We start from the raw sequence: 24485 nt of genomic DNA, 5'->3' as shown, positions 1-24485 counted from the left end.
GAAATAGCAACCTTTGGCCAGGCACCATGGTGCACACTGAGGCAGGATGGTAAGTCTCAAAATACAAAGGGCTGGGGATTCACCTTCGTCATAGGCTTACCTGGGTTCAATCTCCAGTACCTTCCCCCAAACACACAAAATATTCTTTGAGGGTTAGATGTCCTGCTTAGTGAGGACATTTGCTCGTTGCCTTCTCTCCCAATCCTTTGGGGAATTTCTGATTTCTGATTACTTTAGCATTAAAATAGTCATTAACTTTCTACTATAATGATGACATTTAAAACAATGATCAGAAATTGTATAACCTTGAGATGGTTTTTTTCTTTTACTTAAGTTTCTATTTATTGAGCACTGTGCAGAGCGTTAGTACAACAGACATCTTTTCTGAATAAAAATATGTTTTTGGGAGGTTCTTAGTGAAAAGAAAAAATACATGTACCATAGTTTAAAGAAAGGAAAGTTATGCTACCATGGCTTTCAACACATTCCCTCCCTACACAGTACTTTGTATTTTCACTTGATGAAAATACTAGAAAAGTCACTCTTCAACAAATTAACAAGCATGCATTAAGTTTCATCTCAAGCTTTCAAAGAAGATAAGGGGTGAAAGTTTCAGTTTACACTCTACTCACAGATTACAAGCAATTGTTGAGTTTACTGATTATCTGTAAAAATATTTAAGGTAAGACAACCTTCTAGAATCAAAAGATATCTGTAAGGACAAGATGTGTTGGAATTGTTTTTTAAAATTATATTTATGTGTAGGTTGGCTTATTTCTACTATATGAACTATTTAATTTTGGGCAAATTTTTAAGATTCACAGGTTAAATTAGATAAAGAATGTCAATTTTGCACATATTACATGAACCTCTTTTCTCTAACTTTTAAACCTTCCCCTGCTTTTAAGGAACATAATTGCATAATTCAAACTCCTTCAATACTGTGACCTAGTTCCCTCTCTTGATGTTATAAACGGCTCATGTAACTATGGTAACCATCTAGGGAAAATTGAATGTTTTCCTGGTCAGCATTATGCAAAGTATACCATATGTGTTATTTTTTTGTCTCTGCAATAACCAAAGGATAATGTTTGCTTTTTTTTCTTGGATATGGGAATATTACATTTAATTATACCAAATTTCCTTCTGACAACAGTCCTAGTCATTCACAGTTGCTTCATTAAAATGTTTTAGGATCATTTTTTACAGTTAGTCATTATTCTAAATGCTGAACCGTGCTATAACCCAAAGTAGTAGGATAAACTGCATATACCAATTTTGAATCTACGCCATTTATCTGTATATCAAATCTGAATCTATGCTGTAAAGTATACATGTAGATTTCTAATATTTGATCTAGAGTATCTTATATTTTCCTATATATCCTTTAGTTCTATCCAAAGTATTTTCTTAAAACAAAACAGAATGGAATTACACCTTGGGGGTAGACACTGAGAAGTTATCTACAATCTATGATGATTTTTATATGTCTTCTTTATTTTTAGTTAACTCTAGGGTGTATCAGTTATATAATAAAGCAATTAAAATCCTTTAAAACTGACCTCAGTGGAGATACAGACCAGTGGTGGCAAACCTATGGCATGCATGTTATTGTGTTTTTAAGAAAAAGATGTTAATGTATGAGTTGCTTTTCCTAAACTAAAACCTCAGTATTTGGATTTAATTGCAGTACTGGCACTCTGCAATACATATGTGGGTTCTGGGTTGAGTGTGGTCAGATTTATCATCACTGATAGATACTAGTATTTTTTTAGTTGCCTCTAGTACTAATGAATTAAAGTTTAGGCTTTTTTCAGGATAATTTAAAATGCTTCACTGGACCTTCTGGAACAAATTACATTCTAAATACAAGCTCCTAGAATATTAAAGATTTATTTACAATTAAATTTCAACAGCAGGTTCTCAATTGATGACCTTTTAGTATGACTTTGTTTTTAATTTCTATTTCTAACAGTGCTTTTCGACAATCCAACTATCTTCCTTAGGAAAACATTTCTATCCACTCCATTGAATTAAATGAGGAATAACAGTCTCTTACTGGTTTAGAAAAGACCTCATTAAGCAGATGAAATGTATGGTACTTGTCTGGATCCTGTTAAACTAAATGTAAAAAGATTAGTCTGAATTCTAAATGACAGTAAGAAAATTATAGTAATAGAAAAATGGTATTGTGAATACTTAAAAAATAAATCAATGTTCTTTTTTTCTCAGCATTTACCCAATATTTTGGGGCCTCTTCAAACTAGGTTTTCTGACATTTCTAAATGCAAAACATAAAAATCCCCAATTCTCTATATAATAGAAATTAATTGATTTTTCATCCTGTGAATAAAACAAAAGGCATCTTATTTGTTTTTTTAATATATTTTCCGTTCTGAAAGCAATCCTGAAAAAAGTAAGTAATGATGCCCCCAAATTAGTGTTTAAAATTGCCTTTAATTTCTTTTTTTAATTAATTGCCTTTAATTTCTAAATGAGTTACTTGAAGAGCCCTGGGAGCCTTCAAACTTATCCTCTGTATCCCTCAGATAGGAGACAGGAGAGCAACAACTTTAAAATGATTAAAAACAAACTAGAAAATACTTCTGAAGAATTCCTAAGGATACTTCCTGAGAGTACTTGGTTTGGCTTGAGTCAAATGAATTAAATTTGAACCCCTTTCTTTTAGTACTATTTTAAAAAACTTTTTATGATGAAATTTTCAAACACAAAAACACTCTATATACCATTCAGCAGGTTTCAACACTTATCAAATTATAGCTATTATTTAATCTGTAAGCCTTCACTCTTCATCCTTACAGTATCACTATAATTTTACCTGTGAATACTGTAAATGTGAATAAGATTGACAACTTTTACAAGATAATCACAATACTCTTAAGCTACGCTTGTAAGTTTCTGTCATTTAATATCCAGATAACACAGTTTCAAATTTCCTATTTCATTTAATCTTTTTATATACGGTTTAACAGGACCCAAGCTCCACATATTTCATTTGGTTAATGAAGTCTTTTTCCTAAACCAGTGAAAGTCAATTTATTCCTAGTTTAATTCAGTGAAGCAGAAAGTTGGGTTTAGACTATTGTGGTTTGTTTTGTTGTTATCGTACATTACACTTATAAGTACAGAACTCTCCCTACAGACTGCACAGTGGGACTATGCCTTGGATTAATCTTTCAATAAATGCACATATCCAAAATAATTCATATATACACAATATCACATTAAAATGCTTTATAGTTATACCTGTGCCAGCAGAAACGCTACTACTTGGATTTTTGCTTCTTTCAACCTATTCCAAATAATTATTAAAGGTAAAAATGCTGGGGCTGGGGATTAAGCTCAGCGGCATAAGCGTCTGCCTGGAAAGCAGTCGTGAGTTCGATCCCCGGTACTGATAAAAGGAAAAAGACAAAAAAAAGGTAAAAATGCTCTAAAAGGTCTGTCCCATACTCATCCATATTTTTATCTTACTGAGGCTCCTGAAGGGAGTACTCCAGGCATTCTGAGTTATTGCCTTTTCTCAGTTTCTAAATGTCACCTGCCTATAAATTTCTTATCAGGCTGAATAAAATCTATAGGGGTATTCAGTGGCTAACCTGAAAGACTAAGTAACAAGGCATTTTTTCATTTTTTTGGTTCTTAGGTACAGACTAGCCGACTCAACTAGTGAGGAAACAACGCTAGTAGAGTTAACATAAAAATCAGTAAAACTCAGTTCTTAACCACTACTGCCTTTTGAGGAGACTTGGCTGCTGAATGATAGATTTGAACAATGCCAACAATAAAATCATCGAAAACGCTTCTCACATATACAACACACTGTGCTGCCTGGATTAACTCTATTCAAGTGGTCAAAACCTCAGTGTCACAAGATATTAACACAGAAGAGCTTTGGGTCCTCTGCAATACTGCTGTTGTTCTCAACACAACAAATTACCTGCAGTGCCTTTGGCTTCAAATTGTAAAATTTCTTCTAGAACAAGATCCAGTTTCCTCTTGGCCTGTCAATAGCTACTAAATATTAACAGCTGTTTCAAAAGTGTTCGGAGTAGGTCGCGCCACAGGTGCTGCACCACTGCAAACTGGATATAGGAAAATCCAAATTTATCACCCACTTTCTCTTAAACTCAGACGCCGCTCACAATAGGGCCTATTTACACAGGCATTCTATTAAAATTCTCTGTGCTTTCGTCGGACTTATACCCATTTCTTTCTAAAACACACATTATGTATATTGATAGTCTACCTCGTAATTAAACTCAGCTCCTCTGCTTGGCATTTCATTTTCACAACACAGAAATTAAACCGTCATCGTCGCTCACACAGATAAGGACGGCTGTGAGCCTGTCTGCGGGTTAGGTTTTCACTCACATCTCCATTACTATTGTAACTCCCTCCAATTGTTAGTGCTAGGGCAAAACTGGAAAGACCAAAAAAAAAAAAAAAAAGACAAGTAAAGGCCGTGGGGTACCAGCCTCTCCTGCACCCCCTCCCGCCCGACGCTTAAATGTTCGGATCCCTACCAACGAATGTTTTTAGGGCTGTCTGTTGGGCGCAGCCTTGCAAATCTTCTCCCTAAACAGATTCCCGAGGAAGGGAGGAGAGGCAAACCCCACAAGCCACCCAGACAGCGGGAAGGGGCGGAAGCACGCTGAGGCCCGGAAGCCGACTTAAAGCGCTGGGCGACCAAAAGAGAAAGCGCGGGGAAGGGGCGCCGCCTGCCTCCTCGGCCGCTCGGTGCTGCGGCGCCGGAGGGCAGCGGCGGGAAGCTGCGCCGAGGCGGCGGCTCGGCGGGAACACGGCGCGGCGCATGCCGGGAGCCGCCGCACCACCCCGGGCCGCGTAGTTCCCTCGGGCCACACTCCTCGCCTGTGGCCAAAAGTGGCAGCCCGCTTCTCCTTTTAAGGAACGCGAGGGGCCGCACTTGATCCGCCATACGGAGAAAAAGTGGTAACCCCTGGCCGAGTGAGCTGGGACAAGGTCCCCCCTCCCAGTGTGAAGGGCAGAAGCAGGAAATCCGCCAGTTTCCTACTCAGGTCCCATTCAGACACTTGGCAGAGGCTGTTCGGCCGCGCTTCCCCTTTAAGGAGGGGCGGGGCGCAGCCTGCCGTTTAGCTGCCCTCCGCACCCTCCCCCCAACCGAGCGCCGACCGACCAATCACCCGGGTGGCGGAGGGAAGGCGGGAGAATGCGAACCCTTCTGTCCCGCGGTAGGGGCGGGGCCCGGGCCTTATTAGGAGTGAGCTTTACGCAGGCGCAGACGCGGCCGCAGCCGAAGGGGCGGGGACAGTCCAGTGAGAGACTCTTCGGCAGACACCGAGAGCGACTGGCCAAAGAGGCATCGAGGGTCTTGTCATGGGGATCGGCGCCACCAGACGGCTCTGGTAGCATCTGGGAACCCCGCGGGGGCAGGAAGTGTCAACGCCTGAGTTCCCAGAGCCGGCTCGGCAGGGGGATCCCCGCTGCTCTAGTTCTGAGGAGGGAGAGGAGTCGGAGGGAGCCCTGATCTCGCCCCGCCCCTAGGCTTGTAACCGCGGGGGCGGGGAGTGAGGGTTGTTTTGGGGGGGGGAGTGGAGATCGGGGCTCGGCGGCGCCTTCCCGAGCGGCTGCCGGTGTCCCCGCGGCGGCGGCCGCGGTTGTTGCATGCGTGGCTGCTGGATGCGGAGGCGGCGGCGACGGCAGGATGTTAGGGCAACAGCAGCAGCAACTGTACTCGTCGGCCGCGCTGCTGACGGGCGACCGGAGCCGGCTTCTCACCTGCTACGTGCAGGACTATCTCGAGTGTGTGGAGTCGCTGCCTCACGACATGCAGAGGAACGTGTCCGTGCTGCGAGAGCTGGACAACAAGTACCAAGGTAGGGTGGCGGGCTGCCCGCGCGCGTCCCCCTCGCGGATCCGCCAGCCTCGGAGCCTGCCCGGGAAGCTCCACTTTCCGTGCCCGTGACAGTCCCCCGGCGCACCCCGGCCACCGCAGCGGGGACGGCGAAGAGGAGCGGAGACCGCGCCGCGGCCCTCCCTAGCCCGGCACGGCGGAGACTTCTGGGGGGTCTCGGGTGGGGGCGGGCGCCGCCCGGAGCCCCGCCGCAGATCCAGCGGCGGCAGCTGCTGCGGAAGGGAATCAGCCATTTTAAGCGAGCATTTGTTCCGGCGCTCGCCGGCCCCGCACCGTGCTCCCGCCAGCCCGGCGAGCGAGCGTGCGGGTTCCGCAGGTCTGAGGGGCCGGCTGTCCGCTACCCCCGGCGCCACCCTGAGGGCAGATGCTTTGGAACGTGCGGGGAAGGGGGCGGGAGGTGGATCCGGAGAGGAGAGGAGAGGTCCTGTGCTCTCCGCGCGGCTCTCGGCGCGGCCGGGCTCCAGAGTGGAACAGCCAGTTCCCCTTTCCCACCCCAGGAAAGTTCGGGGGTCCCGAGGGGCCTCGGCCTTTTCCCTGGCTCCCTGGGCAGAGTAATGAAAGGGGAGGGGTCCCCCGCGGCGAGAGGTGGAGAGGGGGTGTGTGGCGGGGAGGGCCTGTCCCTGGGCGGGGCCTCGGCGTGACGTAACGTGGGCGGGGCGCGAGCGCGCGCTCCCGCGGGCTCCGAAGATGGCTGGTCGCTTGCTGGAGCGGCTTGGGCGGGTCGCGCAGGACGACTAGGAGGGAGCTCGCCCGATCGGGGGCGCGGGTTGGGCTGTAGCAGAATCAGTGGCGGAGTCTACAGTGTACTGTACTTGTGATGTTTCGACTCTTTCCCACTCAATGAATCAAGACGGGGCGGGGGGCAGTTGCTGACCCAGCCTCTCCGTCAGACTCCTGGCCTTGTGTCACTTCCGGGTCCTAGGAGGAAGTGGGTTGGTTGACTGGGCAACCGCCTGGCGTCCCTTTACCCCTGGATTCATCTTCCACCAGGTTGGAAGACTGAACCCAGAATAAGCCTTTGTGGGCGAAGAAGCCAGGACGGGGAATTTTTGTCTGAGGGAAGGTCACTTGTCCACCTTATACTTGCTGCTAGGAGGGGAGAAGTTTAAGTGTCACGTTTTGCATTTAATAACTAAATCAAGGAGCAGAATTTAGACCTAATGTGGAGATTGCCATACGGACATTAAAAAGAGCTTCTTGGATTCGCTGTCTTTTTCTGGACATGCCAATTTTGAAACTTAAGGAATCTACTTCTACGGTGATGTTTTCTGGTCCGTTTCATATTGGCTCTCTTGTGTGTCTCTTTGTGAATCTAAATTTGTTTTCTGGACCCTTATGAGTGATAAAACTAATCTTCATAGTTTTACTGTTTACTGATTGCTTACTGTATGCCAGTCACTGCCCAAGGCCCAGAATATGTAAAGCAAAAAATAGATAAATTAAAATTTGCAATGTTTAACTTGTTAATTGGTTGGAGAATATTTTGTTCTAAAGCCAACTATTTCAAGAACATAACCTTGTTTTCAGAATATGAAAACTTTTCATTCCTTTCCTCTTTCTATCCTTCCTTTGGGTTTTTAAAATGTGATCTGCCTGGTGACATTTTCTGCAGTTACGGAACACATACATGAATGGTAACCTAAAATGATACATATTAAATATTTTTAGTTTATCGGGTAATGCTGATGTTTGTAAAACGTACACATTTTTATATTTCTTAGAAGGCACATGTGTGCCTTCAGAAAAGTTACTCTGCTTTAGATTTTAATTTGTTGACAGGGAAATATGCTTTCTGATCATCTAAAATTGTTCTGAGTTGCTTTGGTAACATTAGTAGGTTTTACAAGATGAGGAAGTACCTAAAAATCCTTAGCTCTTAATGTTGTGATTAGTTTCAAGATTTATACTAAACAGTGATCTAGTTTTCATTTTATGCATGTGGTTACTAAGTTCAGCTTCTGCAGTTGTGTTTATTAGCTTTATATAATTTTGTGTTACTAGTTCAGATTTGACTTTTTTCAATAACTCTTAAGTATTTTCTGATTTGGGATCTAATGCTTAAAGCAGTGTTAGAGTGATATAAATCACTATAGGCAATGGAATAAATTTCTCCCTATTTGAGACACTATCAGAAGAACATCAAATAGAGAAAAAATTTAAATTCTATATAATTATTATGGCATGTGATTAGTAGATTAATTTAGTTTTACTCTAGAGTTCTTATTCATAATTTCACAAGTGAACCTTTAAACTAAAACCTGATAAAGTGCTTTTTATACAGAAAGGGCTTAAATTGTAAGATCAGATGTACAAATCTAGTAGTGTTAAAGACTGAGGGTTTTACCTCTTGAATTTTATTTTCTTAATATGTATAAGTGATCACTTCCTTGTGAGTTTGCTATAATTAACTGAAAAATTTACTACATAGAGGAGGCTGAATAAATGTTAATTTCCTTTTTATAATTGTGATGTCTTTAAAATGTGACATTTTATTTCATATACAGTATCAGTGTGCAAGTGTGATATATAATTAACCAATTATATGGAATATTTGAATGGATATGGAATATTTGAATGACTTATTTTTAATCCTCTAAAAGTATTTTTGTGTCTAACAGGAAAATATCTAATTTCCTTACTTTTCCTGTAGGAAAATTAGGTTCTCAGGAAATCTACTTGCCTTGCTGAGGAAATGGGATAAATATGAACTTAGTTCAAAAATATTATTTGCAAATATGCATACCTCATCTGAGGTGGCACTTTGTCATGTATGCTAGGTTAAGCAGTTGTTTAAAATAAAGGGGAATACCTGCAATTTTAGAGAGGAGTGAATCTGTGTTGAATATTTGCTTTATGTTACTTTACTTGGAGATAGTTCCAATGTATAAATTTCACTTAACATTTCTGTTCTTTAGAATAATGCTGAGATATAAAACAATAATATGGCATGCAGTAATATTACAGTATAAAATAATGATATGCCATATGGTGTAATAGATTTGAGTTGATTATTTTTCCACCACTAGTAGGACTGAATTCTTTCAGATACCGCCATACCTTACAAAAAATAGAACAGATTTTAATTTTTTAAAAAATCTTGAGTAAATTTTTGGGAACCTCTGAAACTATATTTTTAGATTTTTGTATTCCTTCTAGTGACTCAGCCATTTTTATTTGATTCAAATAAGTATCCCACTTTCTATTCAACTAAATAAACAATTGTGAAAGGTTGGAACCAACTGCTGAATTATCTACAGAGGCAGAATTATCCAGTGCTGACTTTAGTGTAATTTTGTGGTGGCCTTGTCAGTTGATACCAGAAACAATGGACCTATTCTGGAAAAAGTTTGATTTTCAAAATTTCTCATATGATACTAAAAAGAAACATTAAAACTAAGTTACTGATGTTAGCTTAAGAGTGACTTCAGAAAAAAAACAACATGTCAAAGGCTATGATGTGAAAAGGTATCATAACTCTCGATCCATGATCTTTTTTAAAAATATTTTTAATGTGTACATACGGAAGGAGTGTGATTTCAAGCTTTGGGATAGTTCTAACTTAAAAATCTTGTATGTGCTAATGCACAAAATGTTTTCATTTTTCTTTTCCTTTTTTAGAAACATTAAAGGAAATTGATGATGTCTATGAAAAATATAAGAAAGAAGATGATTCAAACCAGAAAAAACGCCTACAGCAGCATCTCCAGAGAGCACTGATAAATAGTCAAGAATTAGGAGATGAAAAAATTCAGATTGTCACACAGATGCTCGAACTGGTAGAAAATCGAGCAAGACAAATGGAGTTGCATTCACAGTGTCTCCAAGATCCTGCTGAAAGTGAACGAGCCTCAGATAAGGCAAAGCTAGATTCTACCCAACCAGAAAGATCTTCGAGAAGACCCCGCCGACAGCGAACCAGTGAAAGCCGTGATTTATGTCACATGACAAATGGGATTGAAGACTGTGATGATCAGCCACCTAAAGAAAAGAAATCTAAGTCAGCCAAGAAAAAGAAACGCTCTAAGGCCAAACAAGAAAGAGAAGCTTCACCTGTTGAGTTTACAATAGATCCCAATGAACCCACGTACTGTTTATGTAACCAAGTGTCTTACGGGGAAATGATAGGATGTGACAATGAACAGTGTCCAATTGAATGGTTTCACTTTTCATGTGTTTCACTTACATATAAACCAAAGGGGAAGTGGTATTGCCCAAAATGCAGGGGAGATAATGAGAAAACAATGGACAAAAGTACTGAAAAGGCAAAAAAAGAGAGAAGATCGAGGTAGTAAAGGCCATCCATATTTTAAAGGGTTGTCTTTTATATAATTCGTTTACTTTCAGAAAATGTTTTAGGATAAATGCATAAGACTATGCAATAATTTTTAATCATTAGTATTGATGATGTATTAAAAGTTGTTGTTCTTTGTCTGTGACCTTACTTTTCTGCACTGAATTACCAAATGTTTTAAACCAGGTAGTCTTCAGATCACCTGTTGAAAGGAGCAGGGAACAGGGAGAGAGTGGTGTGAACATTATAAAAACTTAACAAACCGTTCCTATTTCATTTTTACTTAAAATTCTGATACTACTTTTTGGGTAAACACAAAAATTTCTCTAGTATTTTTGTCTATGAGCATAAAAACTTAGATGTACTTGGATCTCTCTAAACATCAAGTTATCTTGGGTAATTTAAAATATGGCCACTATTCTATTTAAAGCTTCTTTTTCCCTAGCCCCTTTTATATCTATACTTGTTAATCTCTAGTCTTCTAAAAATTTGAGAAACTGGAGATAAGAATTATTTGGGATTCCATGTGGAATAACGTGCTCTTACTAGAGTGTTTGCTGCTGTATTTTCCTCGGTAGCATTTTGATACGTGGTCTGTAGCTCATTTGTAAATGCTTTGCTGCTTCTTGAAAATAGATACATTTAATCTAGTGTTTATTAAGGGAGTTGCTTTGTGTTTTAATTGGGACAAGTAAGGGTAGTTAGGATACCAAAAATGCCATTGATTTACATTGGCAAAATTAGGTTATATAGTATCATGGTTCAAGGTTGATCAATTTTTAAAATGCATCTTAATATTTTCAATGTGGCTCACTGCTGGGATGCTTAGCTGCAGGCCTCTCAGTGGAAAAAGGACATATACTAGTCTTTAAAATATTGCCTTTAGGTCAAACAGTTATTTTAAATAGTTTTGCTAGGAGATATAGTTCATTTCTGTCCTGATCAGTGATTACACATTATTTTAAATAATAGTATATTTACCTTCTTAAACTTTCTGGTATTGGTGCTGTTTGATGTTTTCACGTTTAATGAACTCATTTCATTATAGCAGTGAATAATGTATTTATAAATTGAGTTTTCCAAGATTCTAATATTTTAAGGGTAAGCATCTTGATGGATATATGTTCATAAGAGTGGAGCAATTTCTGGCTTTGGAGAACCAGCAAATTAGTCCTTTAAATCTGTGTGTACCTGACACTTTTTATTCATTTCCTCCTACTCTGATGATCTTGATTCTTTTTAACATTTGAAAAATACTGTCTACTTGTGTGGGAAAAAAGTTGTTTTTTATTTTTTTCTTCTGGCTCTCCTGTGTGACTTTCAGGCATGACATTTCACCTTGTCTGAGTGCCAGGTCATTCTCCTATAAAATGAATTGGCTTATATATCTCCAAAGTTCTTTTGAAATCTATAGTCTTTGCATAGTATTGAAGGATTTTAATAATTAAATGACTGTTTTTCTCTTTCATTAGTGTTTCCCCCATTGTGAGATATAAGACGGTTTAAAGATGAGTTTAGAGATGGATATATGCACAGTACTTGACTAGGTTCTGTCCTAAGGGTATTTTAATTGATTACTAGAGTCAGTTGATTATATTACTTCTTAAGAAATTTTAGCATGAGTAATAATTTACTATAATTTTGTTGAGTTTTAAAGAAACGTTTCTTGAGACTATAGCATTTTGTTTTAAGTAATTATGGTGATGTTAACAGAATGGAGCTGACACCATTTAACTGATACTATTGAAAACACTAATTTGAGCAGAGCCCCAAAAGCCTTCAGATATGACTTATGTAGAAGTTGCTACATTTTCTATATAAATTGCCTCAGCATTCTGAGGGGGAAGAAAGTAAACTTCCTAATAGAAGTGCCCAAGTTTGGATTGACTTAGACAAGAAAATAAACCTAGAAAATCCTGAAAGAGATGCTCTCTTTAAGACTTCATGTTTGAAGCACTGTTGTTTTTATGAATTTCTTTTTGTTTTCTATACCCCATGGAAAATAGAATTCCTAGGTTTATGTAACATGACTAAGATTTCTTTTATTAGACATTCGAGAGTTCATGTTCTATTTCATGTCATAGTTACCAACTCAAATTATATACCAGTGTTTCCCAAACTTGTCTCACATTGGCATTACCTTGAGAGCCTCAAAAAACACTTGATACCTAAGTTCCAATGCCAGTGACTGTTACCTAACTCATTTGGAATGAGCTTAAGCATTAGAATTTTTTAAAGATCCTCTTGCTAATGTACAGTTTTGGAACCACTGCCCAGTTTTGAAAATAGAAAGTCTTTGCATCAGCTATTGAAAGTCTTCTAAATAGTTGAAAAGACCAGCCTATTGAAAGCCTCTGCATCAACTACTAGTGGATTGTCTATGTCCAGATTTGTACAGCTCTGCCAGGTATGGTGGCACATGACTGTAATCCCAGCACTTGGGAGACTGAGGCAGGAGAATTAGTCTGGACTGTATAATGAGCTCAAGGCCATTCTGGACTATAAAAGAAGATCCTATCTCAAAATACAACCCCAGAAAGGAAAAAGTCAGATTTGTGCAGCTTTAAAACACATATGAATACTGATGTGTACAGGAGATTATATCTTGCCCACTTTAGTGCTTTTGTGTACCAGGCACAAAGTATGTTGAAAGCATTATGCTTTTGTGAAAGAAAAAGCCCCTGCTGGACCATACATCCTAGTGGGATATGAGATATGTATGTCAGATAAACTATGTAAGTGTAAAAATAAAAGTAAGCTAGGGTAAATGGAAAGTTGAAAGGGGGGATGAGTGTTAATTACAGTGATTAACGAAACTCTGAGGTGGTAATCAGGGCTGATAACAAGAAAGTGAGGCAGATAAATTTGGGAGGAGGAGAGGAAGCTTGTCAGCACAACATTAGAACACAATGTGAAAGGGGCTTGGAAGTAGAGAATTCTTGAGTGCCACACTGGGAAATTTGGCAGCCTCATTAAAGGTTATTGGCTGAAGTCTGATTAACATTTAAAGGTCATTCTGTATACCATGTACAAAGTTTATTGTATGCAGAATAGCTGAAAACCAGGAAATTTGGGAGACTCAGAATTCTGTATAAATGCTGGTGGCTTAGGACAAGGTCCTGATAATGGAAATGATACCTAGTAGTATTTGTCTAGGTCTTAATAAAGACAGCCAGTAGACCTTTGGTCCAGGAATTGGAAAGTGAGGTAATGACAAGAACGATTCTTAAGTTTTGGGTCTGAGGGAGAAAAATTAAGATTGCACATAGATTTGAGGTTCTTCTCTGATACTTAGGAACTGAGCAAGCAAGTCCTGTGTATGACACATTGAGAAACGGGAGACAGGAGGTACAAATTTGGGAAGTCAGTCTATGAATGGAGTTTGAACAGGTGACTGAATTAGTGCTTCTCAAGTTTTTATGTACCTGAGTTGCCTCAGTTTTTTAAATTGCAAATTTCAAATCAGCAGATCTGGTATAGGGCCTGAGAGTCTGTATTTCCAATAAGCTCATTAGTGATGCTGATGTTTTGAGATCCACATGTTGAGTAGCAAACAAATAGATCCAAAAGAGGGAGGAATGGGCCTAAAGTACTCTTGACATCTAAAGTAGGGAGGAACCAGCAAAAATGCCTTCTGAGAACTGTCAATGAAATAAACTAGAAAAATGATACAAAGGAAACAAGGAGATGAAAGTGTTTCGAGAAGGGAGACATTCAAGCACTATTCAAGTAAGATGAGTGCTGAGAATTGTCCATTAGATGGTTAGGCTTAATAAGGTCCAATTTCGGAAATGAAAGTCTAGTTGGAGAGAAGAAGGGAATTGAAGCAGTGATAGCAACAACTGTAAAGATACTGAAGCTTTGATGTAAAAGGTTGCTGCAGTGTCTTTATTCACTTATTCAAACAGTCACATTTGCAAAGCATTCTTCTAGGTATTAGGGACAAAGCAGTAACTCAAGGGTTTTTTGTTTTTTTGGTAATCTAATGATGTTTAGATTGTTGGAGTTCATAACAGTAAATGCACATAGCTTGCGAAATTTGGTACTGATAAAATGAGATCATAGTCTTGAAATATCTTCCAGTTTCTCAGTTACAAGCTAAGGGAAAAAGAAACATTAGAAATCTAGGAATTAGAGGAATATGTGGAATATCACAAAAATAGGAAAATGCATAGCAAATAGATGCCAGTTGGAACTATGGGAGAGCTGAAGATTGTAGTCATAACTTCAAATGAACTGGTGACCTCAGTCTACTGTCTATATGCAGGTGAGAAAGGAACCTAAGTATTCAAAATTTCCCAAGCGTATAACAGATTACATCTTCTGGTTCCATTTGTTTATTTTTTGAGTAAGGTCTCACTATTTAGTCCAAGTTGGCCTTAAACTCACTGTGTTTCCCAGTCTGGCCTTAAACTTGCAGTGATCCTCCTGCCTCAGCCTTCTGCTGGGATTATGGGTGTGGACCACTTCACCCAGCTGTTTTGGTCTTTGTGTGCCTAGCAGGTGGCTTCATATCAGGGCTCTGTCACCCTACCTAGAATGGATAAGAGCAAGTCTTCAAGGAGCAAGTGGTATAAATAAGCTCATCAGCTGTTCTGTTCTTGCTGAACCATGCATTTATGGTTTGATGTGGTTTAAGACATATTTTAAGGACAGTATGTTATTTGGGAATTGCCTTTACTATGATTTCCTAACTCATATACATCAAAGAAGCTACAAACACTGTTAATATAGGGAAGTGCTCTAAACCAGGATTCCAGAGTTCTGTGTCCATGGGTTTGGTCAGGTCATGTCCTTGCCCTGCAGTTTGTTCATGTGGAAAATAAGTGACTTAATATATGGTTATATTAACCATGGCTATTATTCATGTCCCTGGACATTAGCCTGAGCCTCATGGTCACATACTTACTACCTGAGTAACTTTCAAATAATGGTTTTTAGTTTATCTAGGTGGTAACTACTGATGTAGAATTTTCTAAACTTTAGACTGTAGAAGGATTTCAATGCATTTGGCCATTTCTGTGCATTGTAATATTTAAAAATAGTATGTAGTGCTTTCGAAATTGACTTTTTAATGTAAATTTATTTTGAAAAGGAAGCATAGCACTTTGCAGGTGGAAAATTGGTATCACTTTCTATGAACTAACCATTACCTTAAATATTAGCTGTGTAATTGTAAAACTGAGCCCAGTCTACTTCCTGTTTATTAGGTGTGCTTAGTAACTAATATTATGTAGAGGTAAAAGACAAACACCGAAGTAATCAAATAGATTTAAAGAGAACGTCCTTTATTTATTTATTTATTTATTTACTATTTATTTTGCTGTTTTGAGACAAGGTCCCACTATGTAGTCCTGGCTGGCCTCTGGCAATCCTTTCGCCTCAGGCTCAAAGAAATTCAGACATTTCAAATACTTCCTTACTATCCTGCTCTGGGAAATAAAGTAAGAGAAGGTTAACCACTCCAGTTTTCTGCCAATATAAAGCAAAAATAGTAATGTTTCTTAATTAAAAGATACCTAGCTACATGCAAATGGATGTTGTCTCTTAAGCAGTATTTCTGTAAACCCCATAAGGAACTAACCAGCATTATATTTATCAGTATTACAGTAATTGACATCTGACAGGACAAGAATTTCTAGTCTTGTCTATTTTCTGATCTGAGGAATTAAAAACAACAACAAAAGCCCCTCAATGTTTCTCTTCGCCATGTAAGATTTCCCAGGCCAGCCTTCTATCCCGTCTTTTAGGTCCAGTATTCCAAACCTGAAGAAAATCCTGTTACCCACATAACTTTTTCAGTTACTCACTGGCTAGTGGGTTCTCAATTTAGCTGTCTTCATTATAAAAGCAAAATTTTCAATTTTTTAATGAATTGATGTGTCCATATCTGCTGTAAACCCTGAAGGAATGAGATTTTTAGTATAGCACTTGGTATTTTGGAGTTGTGTGTCTATAAACACTATGTCGAGCTCGTAAGTATGTTGGTAAAAGTTACCCTGCCTTCATAGGTCTTTAAATCCTTTTGGACATACAGTAACATATAAACAAATACTGTTTTTACCCATATGCCACCATATGTTATCAACAGTGATACCCTTTAGTCTTGCTCCAGCATGGAGAAACATTTCCCTCAGGCTGCTTTTTGAAATAAACGTAGCTGCTTTTAATATTTTTTTTTGTTCTTCTAAAAGTGGTTAGTAGCTTGTATTCTTCTTTAGTTTATTGTGTGTTGGAAAAGAATTTGATTGCATTTGTATTTAACTTAACAAAAAATTAGATCTTAAGAGAGGATCTAGGTAAATGTATTTGTTTTTGTAAATACGTGAATTTTTTTTCTTATTTACTCTCTTTCCTTTTTTCCTTCCCTATTCTGTGTTCAGATAGCAGTATTAGAAAATCTATACTCACTTCATGCAGCAAAATCTAATTACTTTGACCAGAGGCCTTAACTTATTTATATAGCACACTAATCTTAGCAACTGTACACGTAGAAGCACAGGTGTTAGAGCAGCTGGCTGGTTTTCTCTACAGGTGTTCAGGTTTTGGGTTAGAAACACAGAATCTTGCCCTCAGTGGAAAGAAATAGTTTTGGTTCAAAAAAATCATGCTTTATTAAGAATGTAAAATGGTAGCTTATAGCATTTCCAAGCCTTTAAAATAGACTTAATTATTGCTTTTTTTGTTACCTTCCTGAGACGGTAATCTCCCCTAAAGATCAGAAACTTCTATGATCTTTTGTGGGTCTTTTCTTTTTGAGGGGGTTCACAAAGGTTCATTTTTTATCAAATTGTAACAAATTCTCACAAAATAATAATTATGAAGCACTGAAGCAAAGTAGTGACTAAAGAGTTCTTTAATTTTGACAGTAATAACTTTGGCATAGTTTTGGCTTTAATTTATGGTGCTATATTTGAGTATTGCATGGAGTATTTTCTACATCTGTATTAGCTTAGTGTTACTTTGGGATGATTCTAACTAAAGGTGTCATGTAATAGAAGTGACATTCAACACATTTCTAATTGCACAGTGAAAAATAAGACTTTCCTATGGTAATTAAGAGAGAAAAAGAGGTATTCAAGTATTTTCTTTCTGTCTTCACAATGTTAAAAATCATCTGTAATTTTCTCTTTCTAGTAGTAGATGAAATACTTTGTCTGAATTGAGGGATTAAAAAGAAGTTTATGTTACTTTCATGCCATTTAAAAATCTCAAGACTTCATCCTTTTAAGTTAACAAAAATGAGTTTAGGACTTCAGTAAAGCACTTTTGTATGGGCTTTATATGGGAGCAAGTTTGTAGTACTGGGTTAACTATCTCAACAAGTGGCTAATCCAGTGAATTGCACATAGTAGCTAAAGGTAGGTATTAATACGAGTTTATATGTAGAATTAAGATACATGACTGAATGTTTTATTTTGTTTTTATCAGACAGCTGCATTTTGGTTTACTTGTTATGTTCCACCAAGGTATGTCTTACCAAGGAGGCAAGGAAAATAAATACTATGCCATGAAAGGGGATTTTACTATGCACAGTCAATTGTAAATAATCCCAAAGTAGGGGCTGGGGATTTAGCTCAGTGGCATAAGCACCTGCCTTGCAAGCAGGCAGTCGTGAGTTCGATCCCTAGTACCGATTAAAAAAAAAAAAAAAGACAAAAAAAAAAATCCCAAAGTGTAAACTGAGTGTCATTTGTTTCCTTGACATATTTTCCCACATGAACTGCTTCATTATGACTTATGACATTTCAAAAATAATTTAAGTAGAATATGAAATAATAACTTGTAAAAGCATGTCACACAGAATGAGAAGAGTGTTGGTTTGGGGGTGAGATTATGCCCTAAACCAGAGTTTACCACAGTTTTCCAGTGTTCCGTGTACTTTGTAGTGCTAATATGTCCAACAAAGCTGGGATACTGTGCATACTGTATCCCTCCTCTTGAGGACTCAGAAGACAGAAGTTCTGAGAAACAATGCCAATGATGCCCCTCCCTCTCCTAGCTATTAAAATTTTGAGGAAGTTGGGTCCTTTCAGATGGTGTGAGAATGTTGCACTACATTGTTCCACAAAAGGGTGAATCACATTTAACTATATTGGGTATGGGAAATTACACCACAGCACATCATTTTCTGCATTCTTACTATAGTCTTGATGCTATTTGAACCATTGTTTAAAGGTATGAGTGAGGAATAAGGACCTGCACCTTAGTGTTTGTTAAGCATTTGTACTCAGTGGGACATAAGTGTTTAATAGGAAGCGTATACACTGAAAGCTTTCCTAAACCAGTGGGATGCAACAGATGACAATACTGTTTAAGAATTGTGTGTGCTACTAGGTCAATCTTGAAAATAATTTGTTCAGCTTCTTAGTTGGTAGATGTAACCTATATTTCATAGATATACATGGACAACAATATTGATTGAGAAACTCCACAAGGGACCACTGGTAATCTTGTGCCTATTTCTGGGAAAACATGAACTACAAAAGGCAAATGATAATGATAATCTTAATTTGAGCCATATTTTGTAATTACCATATGAGTTGAATGCTGTGAATAGTGACCTCTAAGCAACAGCCTTGATTTACCAGCAGGTACTGACGTTGGTTAGAATTCAGTGCCATTGTGTCCTTTGGCTTTAGAAAGGTGTAAAGGTGAGTGAGGCTATTTTCCTTGGAGATTCACATTATTATGTTAGGGTAATTAATTTGTTTCTGTGAAATGCACTTACTGGAAGGTCAGATTTGCTAAACCAGTGTCACTGTCAAAAATTTCTTTGAGTACAGAAATACCATTTACAAGCCTAAAGCCTGAATTGTGTATGAGGCAAAAAGATCTCTGGGAAAATGGGGTAGCTTGTTGCTTAAGAGCTATACTTTCTGTAATATCACTGATGGGGTTACAGGTTTGCTATTCGTAGCATGGATTAGAGACAATGGGACATTTGTCCTTTAATTTGTTTTACCTCTTAACTAGTTGAGACTTTAGGAAAATCAATGACTAGGAAGGACAATTAAAGTGAGTATTCCTGGAACTCAAAGTTTAAGTTAATGCAGTATTTGATACATTGATTTGTGTATATATTGAGAGATAAGAGGCTTCCTGTCTGTCTTTACACATTTGCTTGTTGAAAGTTAGTTTGAGGATAGTTTAATTTTTATTCTGAAGAGAATAAAATATCACATCCAAATGAGGATGATGTGCAGAGAGAATTTTGCTTTTCATAACCATCTTCTCATTTTCTAAAAAAAAAAAAAAAACAAAGCTCATATACTATCATACATTGCCTCAAGTTTTGCAAACTGCTGGAGGGTAAATCCTAAAGTTTTCCTCTCATTGCTTCAGTATAGATCTGAACACCATGTTAAATAAGATAACAACCCATTTATTTGCCTCAAGTTTTTTTTTCTTGCTTGCTTTGAGGGTGTTTTTGGGTGCTGAGAATTGAACCCAGGCCTGACACATGGCTGAGTACTTGTTTACAAGTGAGCCACCAGCTCCAGCCTTAAATCTTAAAAAGTTCTAAGCACTGATAACTGAGAAACTACCTTTTCTTAAGATACCATAAAATTTACCTTTGTCATGGTTTTGACAAAATATTTTTTTAAATAACTATCAATATAACATTTTAATTGTGAACTAATGACTTTAACACTGATTTTATTTTAATACTAATTTGACTAAAGAAAATGCATAACGTACACATGTTATTTGGTTGCAAAGAAATATATAAAGAGTCAATTGACTAAGAATTAGAAATATATTATTAGCATGCTATCATGTAGGGAAAGCAGAAGGGAAATTGAATTTTAATGAGGAAGCAATGTTAGTAAGCTAAAAACTGGCATAGTATTTATATGATATATTTCAGATAGAAGTTTTAATGTTTATATTTTCAAATGGCAATATAGGTAATATGGGAGAAATGATATTCTTTGCATTTAAGCTTATGTGAAACATTTTAAAGGTCAATATATATATTAGAGGGGACACATATGAGAACAAAAACATTAGAAATCATTGACAGAAATAGTCTATTCAACAGTCTGGCCCTGGCATTCTCATCTATATGGCTATCCACTTCCAAATGTTACCTTAGATATGCAGCTACCAAAGTCTTTACCTAACACCCAAAATTGAATTTTCAATTTTAAGCATCTACCGTCTTACCAAGTCCTCTTATTGATCTAACTCACTTCCTCCAATCTGGCTGAAAGTTCTCCTGGACCAGCAAGACTCCTAAAAATATTTCTCCTAAAACTTTCCACCTGTTCACCTTCTCCAATTGGCTTTTGCTTCTTTGCCTGGTACATATTTCACAGCCCCGCTGTGCCAATCCCTTGCTTGTATACATTTCCAACTCCCTTAGTCCTTTCCTTTCTCAACCTTGTTTAAATCCAACTCAGCAGCTGCAGCCAGGCTTCTAGACAGGGGCTAGAGCAACATAAAAATACGCCGGGTGCACTTCTCAATTCATGACAGACCTCAAGGAGGCCCTTAAAGTTGCCTGACCATCCTACATTTTCTTAGTCAATTCATTCTTTGACTATCAGATATCACTGTAATTTTTCTTTCTTCCAACTATCAGTGCTTCTCCTTCCCAAAGTAATTTAATCAATTTCTTTCACTGAAAACAACACCAAGTTCATCAGAGTTCTTCACTGTCATTTCCACCTGTCTTCCATTCTGGGGTTACAGGCGTGCATCACCGCACCGGGTTCCCACTGCCTTCCTTCCTTTGTGATGGGTGACTGATTTTTTTTAGGCCAACTCTTTTACTTGCACACAGAAACTGCATTCATCAGTTATTGTCTCTGAATTATCGAGGTTTCTCCTTCCACTAGACTTTTATATTGTATAGGTAATGTTACATTTCCAACATAAAATCAAGAAAAGAAAATGACAGTAGCCCCACATCCTGTAACTAGTGTTCTTTGTGTGTGTGTGTGTGGGGGGGGGTGTTCACCTCTATGATGAAACTTCTCAGAAGGGCTGCTTATCTTTGTCACTCCTCTCTGTCTCTCTATCTCTGTCTCTATCTCTGTCTCTTTCTCTCTCTTTAGACAGGGTCTTGCTAGGTAGTTCAGCCTGGCCTTGAACTCACTGTGGAACCCAGATTGACCACTAACTTGCAGCAATCCTGCCTTAACCTCCCCAGTACAGCGGTTACAAATGTGTTCCACCTCACCTGGTTCTTTCTGTCCATTCTTTAAGGAATGTCTTTGGCGTACCACCTGCTTTCATATTATCAAATTTGATTGTCATTATCTCTTCCTGTGAACATTTGACAGAAGATCAATTTTAAAAAAACACTTTCGTTTCCCCTCCAGGGTACAAACTACACTAGAGTTTCTTCCAAGTTACTGTTCCTTTTCATTGTGTTTTGTTGACTGCCCTTTTTCTTCAAGTACTGGAGTATATTAGGCTAAGCTGTCAGAAGTCTTCACCCTTTATAGACATTCCCTGGGGAATTTCATCCTGCGTGGTGGTGTTAAACACCTTTCAAACTCTGATGATTCCCAAGGGCCTAGTGGCACCCAGCCGTCATATCCAGATTTACATATTCAGATGCCCTTAGCATTTCTCCTTGTATGTCTAATGGACATCTCAAAGTTAACATGTTAACTCCCAATTTTCATAGTCCTTCTTTGCCACAAACTGATACTTTTGTTATCTTCTTTTTTTGTGGTAAATGAGAATGAGTTTCTTATGCTAAAAATCTTGAGGTCACTTTTGACTCCTTTTTACTTTTATAGTAAAAATAGTAAATTGATTAACAATTTGCTTGCAAGTATAATTTGGCTTTCAAAATATATTCAGCAGCCTACTTCTTGGTTGCTGCTTGCCTCATCTGGACTACTGTTGCCTCTGAGAGGTCTGTCCTCATAGCATGTGCTGTCCTGAGTTGTCATGAGTTGTCCTGATTCCCCTCTGCTCCTTATGTTTATCACCCACAAATTAGCTGAAGACATTCAGCTAACTCAGTGCTTCCTCTAGCTGAAGTCTTCCAATGGCTTCCCATCCTAGAATAAGTGCATGAAAGGCCTCAGGCGACCAGTCTCTGAGCTCTACCTTCTTCTTGTGTCCTTTGCATATTCTATCCAGCCACCTTGGACACTTGCTGTTCCTGAGCACAAGTGCTGTCTGGCCACAGACTCTGACACTGACTCCCAGCCCTGCTCACCTGCATCGCTTGTCTCACATCCGTTTCACCTGTTCCCTCTGTCAGGTAGCCACAAGTACTTACCTTATGCTCTACAGTACATCAGCATTCTAACCATTTAGTTTTTCTAAAGAAGACTATGATCTGTGAACTCTTACTAAAGAATAAAGAATAGCTGTCTGAATTTAGCTGCCTCAGAGGAGGCAGCTAACATTATTAATCCACAAAAGGTGATATTAATCCAAATAAATACTGAATTTGTATAATTTGAGATAGTACAAAAAGGTGTAAATGGAAAAGAAATATCCGCAAAGAAAACAGGTGTTCCAAGGATGTGTTATTTATTCCTTTACCTTTTACTATTTTTTATAACTTCTAATTATTTGAATGTCTTCATCCATTAAAATGTAAGCTCCTCGAGAGCAGGAAATGTGTATTTTTTCACGGTTGAATTTTAAGTGCCTAAAACAGCACTGACATGAAATATATTCTCAATAAATATTTTTTGAATGAATGTTATCATAGTTTTGTTAATTCAGTCCAGCATCTTTGGTCTTTGAGCGTATCATCTCTGCTTACTATGTCTGTTTTCTTAGGCTAAAGATGTTAAGTGACTATACTTCTTGTACATATTGCTAAGTAACACAGAATGATTTTGATAAGGGTCTTATGTAGAGCATCATCGAAAACATTAACTATGGTACTCTATGTGTAAGCTTAAAAGCTGATTCATTTAATTCAAATGGAGAAAAACCCAAAATCACTTTGAGTTTCTAAGCAAAAAATAAAATTTGATTTTAAGTAGGGGAAAATGAGAAATTAATCTTGATGCATAATTCTTCAAGGAACAGTACATAGCATAAGCCTGTCATAGAGTAATTTAATGGACTGTCAGCCATCACAAAATAATAATTGTCTACTGGAATTTTGGTCCTGTTAAAGGAAGAAGGGGCACACTGCAGTTTTACATGAGCTCTCCTATGACTTCAGATACAATTGTGTCAGACTCTGTAGTGGTTAAGTCATGGGCCTAGAGGTTACTGCTTGTCTGAAGGGAAAGTAGAACGATAATCTCATTAGCTTAATTTTCTGTGCCAAATTATAGACACCTGCCCCTTGTTACCTAGACATTAAAACTGTACTGTTTTAAATACAGAGGACCTTCTGTGGCTCTGACTATCAATTTACAAATGCTTCCTCTCGCAGAGTGGTGACCTCCAACTGAAGCTGAAGATCAAAGAAGCTGAAGGCAAAGAGCAAATGTGCAACATTACGGGTAGCTTAACAGAAACACTCAGAACACTACATTCCAAAAGCATACCGATGGATTGGTCTTTTGTAAGTCAAGCAAAGGAGGCAGAGCAACAGCAAACATCTGTCAAGAATACAGCCAGTTGGACACCCATCCCTGACATAGCTGGTTTCTTAATAGCACTCTTTACTTACTCAAAAGTTGGTCTTAGTACATGATTATCAATTGATTGGTATTACCATTAAGAATCAAACCCATTTGCTTTTGCAGATCTAATGGAACTTTAAAAATTACTCATAGGTAAAGATTCTGCTTGTAATCTGTGAAGATAGTTTTTCAAAAGATCAAAGTGGGTTATTTTTGGTTCACTCATGGACTGGGTTAGACAAAATTTACACAGATAATTTACTTTCTGCTTGTTTGGGTCCATATATGGATATTTTTTTCTTTCCTTTCTTGATATTCCTTTCTTGATACCTTGAAATTTTAAGAATGCCTTGAGCTAGGGAAATAAAAACTAGCACTCCTAGATTAGTTATTACAGTAAACATGTAACAAAGACCCATAACCAACAAATTGGAGTGGAAGAGATGCAGAACATATTATTTTGCCTTCGTTAAAAGTTGATATTCTTAGCAGAATATAACAGTGCATGTTAGATAGCTGAGTGACTGAGGCAAGAGTATCACAAGTTCAAAGCCATCTTGGGTAACTTCATGAGACTCTGTCTCAGGATGAAATGAAGGGCTGGAGATGTTGTTCAGTGCTCCCTGAGCTGCTCAGTTCCTAGTTTTTTTCGGGTGGATGGGTTGACGTTTAAAATCTTAAAAGGCCTCGTGGTGGCAGTGGCAGCGCTAAGGCA

At 38.3% G+C, this 24485-nt stretch overlaps 1 protein-coding gene across 2 annotated transcripts; it reads left to right on the top strand.

The window, feature by feature from the left end:
* Nucleotides 1-5333: 5333 nt before the first annotated feature.
* Ing2 (inhibitor of growth family member 2) lies at nt 5334-22885 on the top strand. Of its 2 annotated transcripts, none has more exons than XM_003469111.5 (2): nt 5334-5879; nt 9536-22885. In XM_003469111.5, exons 1-2 carry the CDS (start codon nt 5708-5710, stop codon nt 10204-10206), a joined length of 843 nt encoding a protein of 280 aa, XP_003469159.2. In that variant the 5' UTR covers nt 5334-5707; the 3' UTR covers nt 10207-22885. The 2 variants fall into 2 exon arrangements, with proteins under 2 accessions (XP_003469159.2, XP_013007118.2); XM_013151664.3 differs by lacking the exon at nt 5334-5879 and adding an exon at nt 6519-7188.
* Nucleotides 22886-24485: the final 1600 nt, after the last annotated feature.

The sequence above is a fragment of the Cavia porcellus genome, unplaced genomic scaffold, assembly GCF_034190915.1.
Source record: "Cavia porcellus strain 051 isolate PalLab524CR breed Dunkin Hartley unplaced genomic scaffold, mCavPor4.1 scaffold_24, whole genome shotgun sequence".
NCBI classification, from domain to species: Eukaryota; Metazoa; Chordata; class Mammalia; order Rodentia; family Caviidae; genus Cavia; species Cavia porcellus.
Note: the sequence above shows the minus strand (reverse complement) of the source record. Positions and strands in the feature narration are given on the sequence as shown.

Bases quoted from the DNA above. Each gene is read 5' to 3' on its own strand.
- Ing2 (XM_003469111.5), top strand. From the start codon at position 5,708: ATGTTAGGGCAACAGCAGCAGCAACTGTACTCGTCGGCCGCGCTGCTG. The intron at 5,880-9,535 runs GTAGGGTGGCGG...TTCCTTTTTTAG, and splicing joins GCTGGACAACAAGTACCAAG to AAACATTAAAGGAAATTGAT.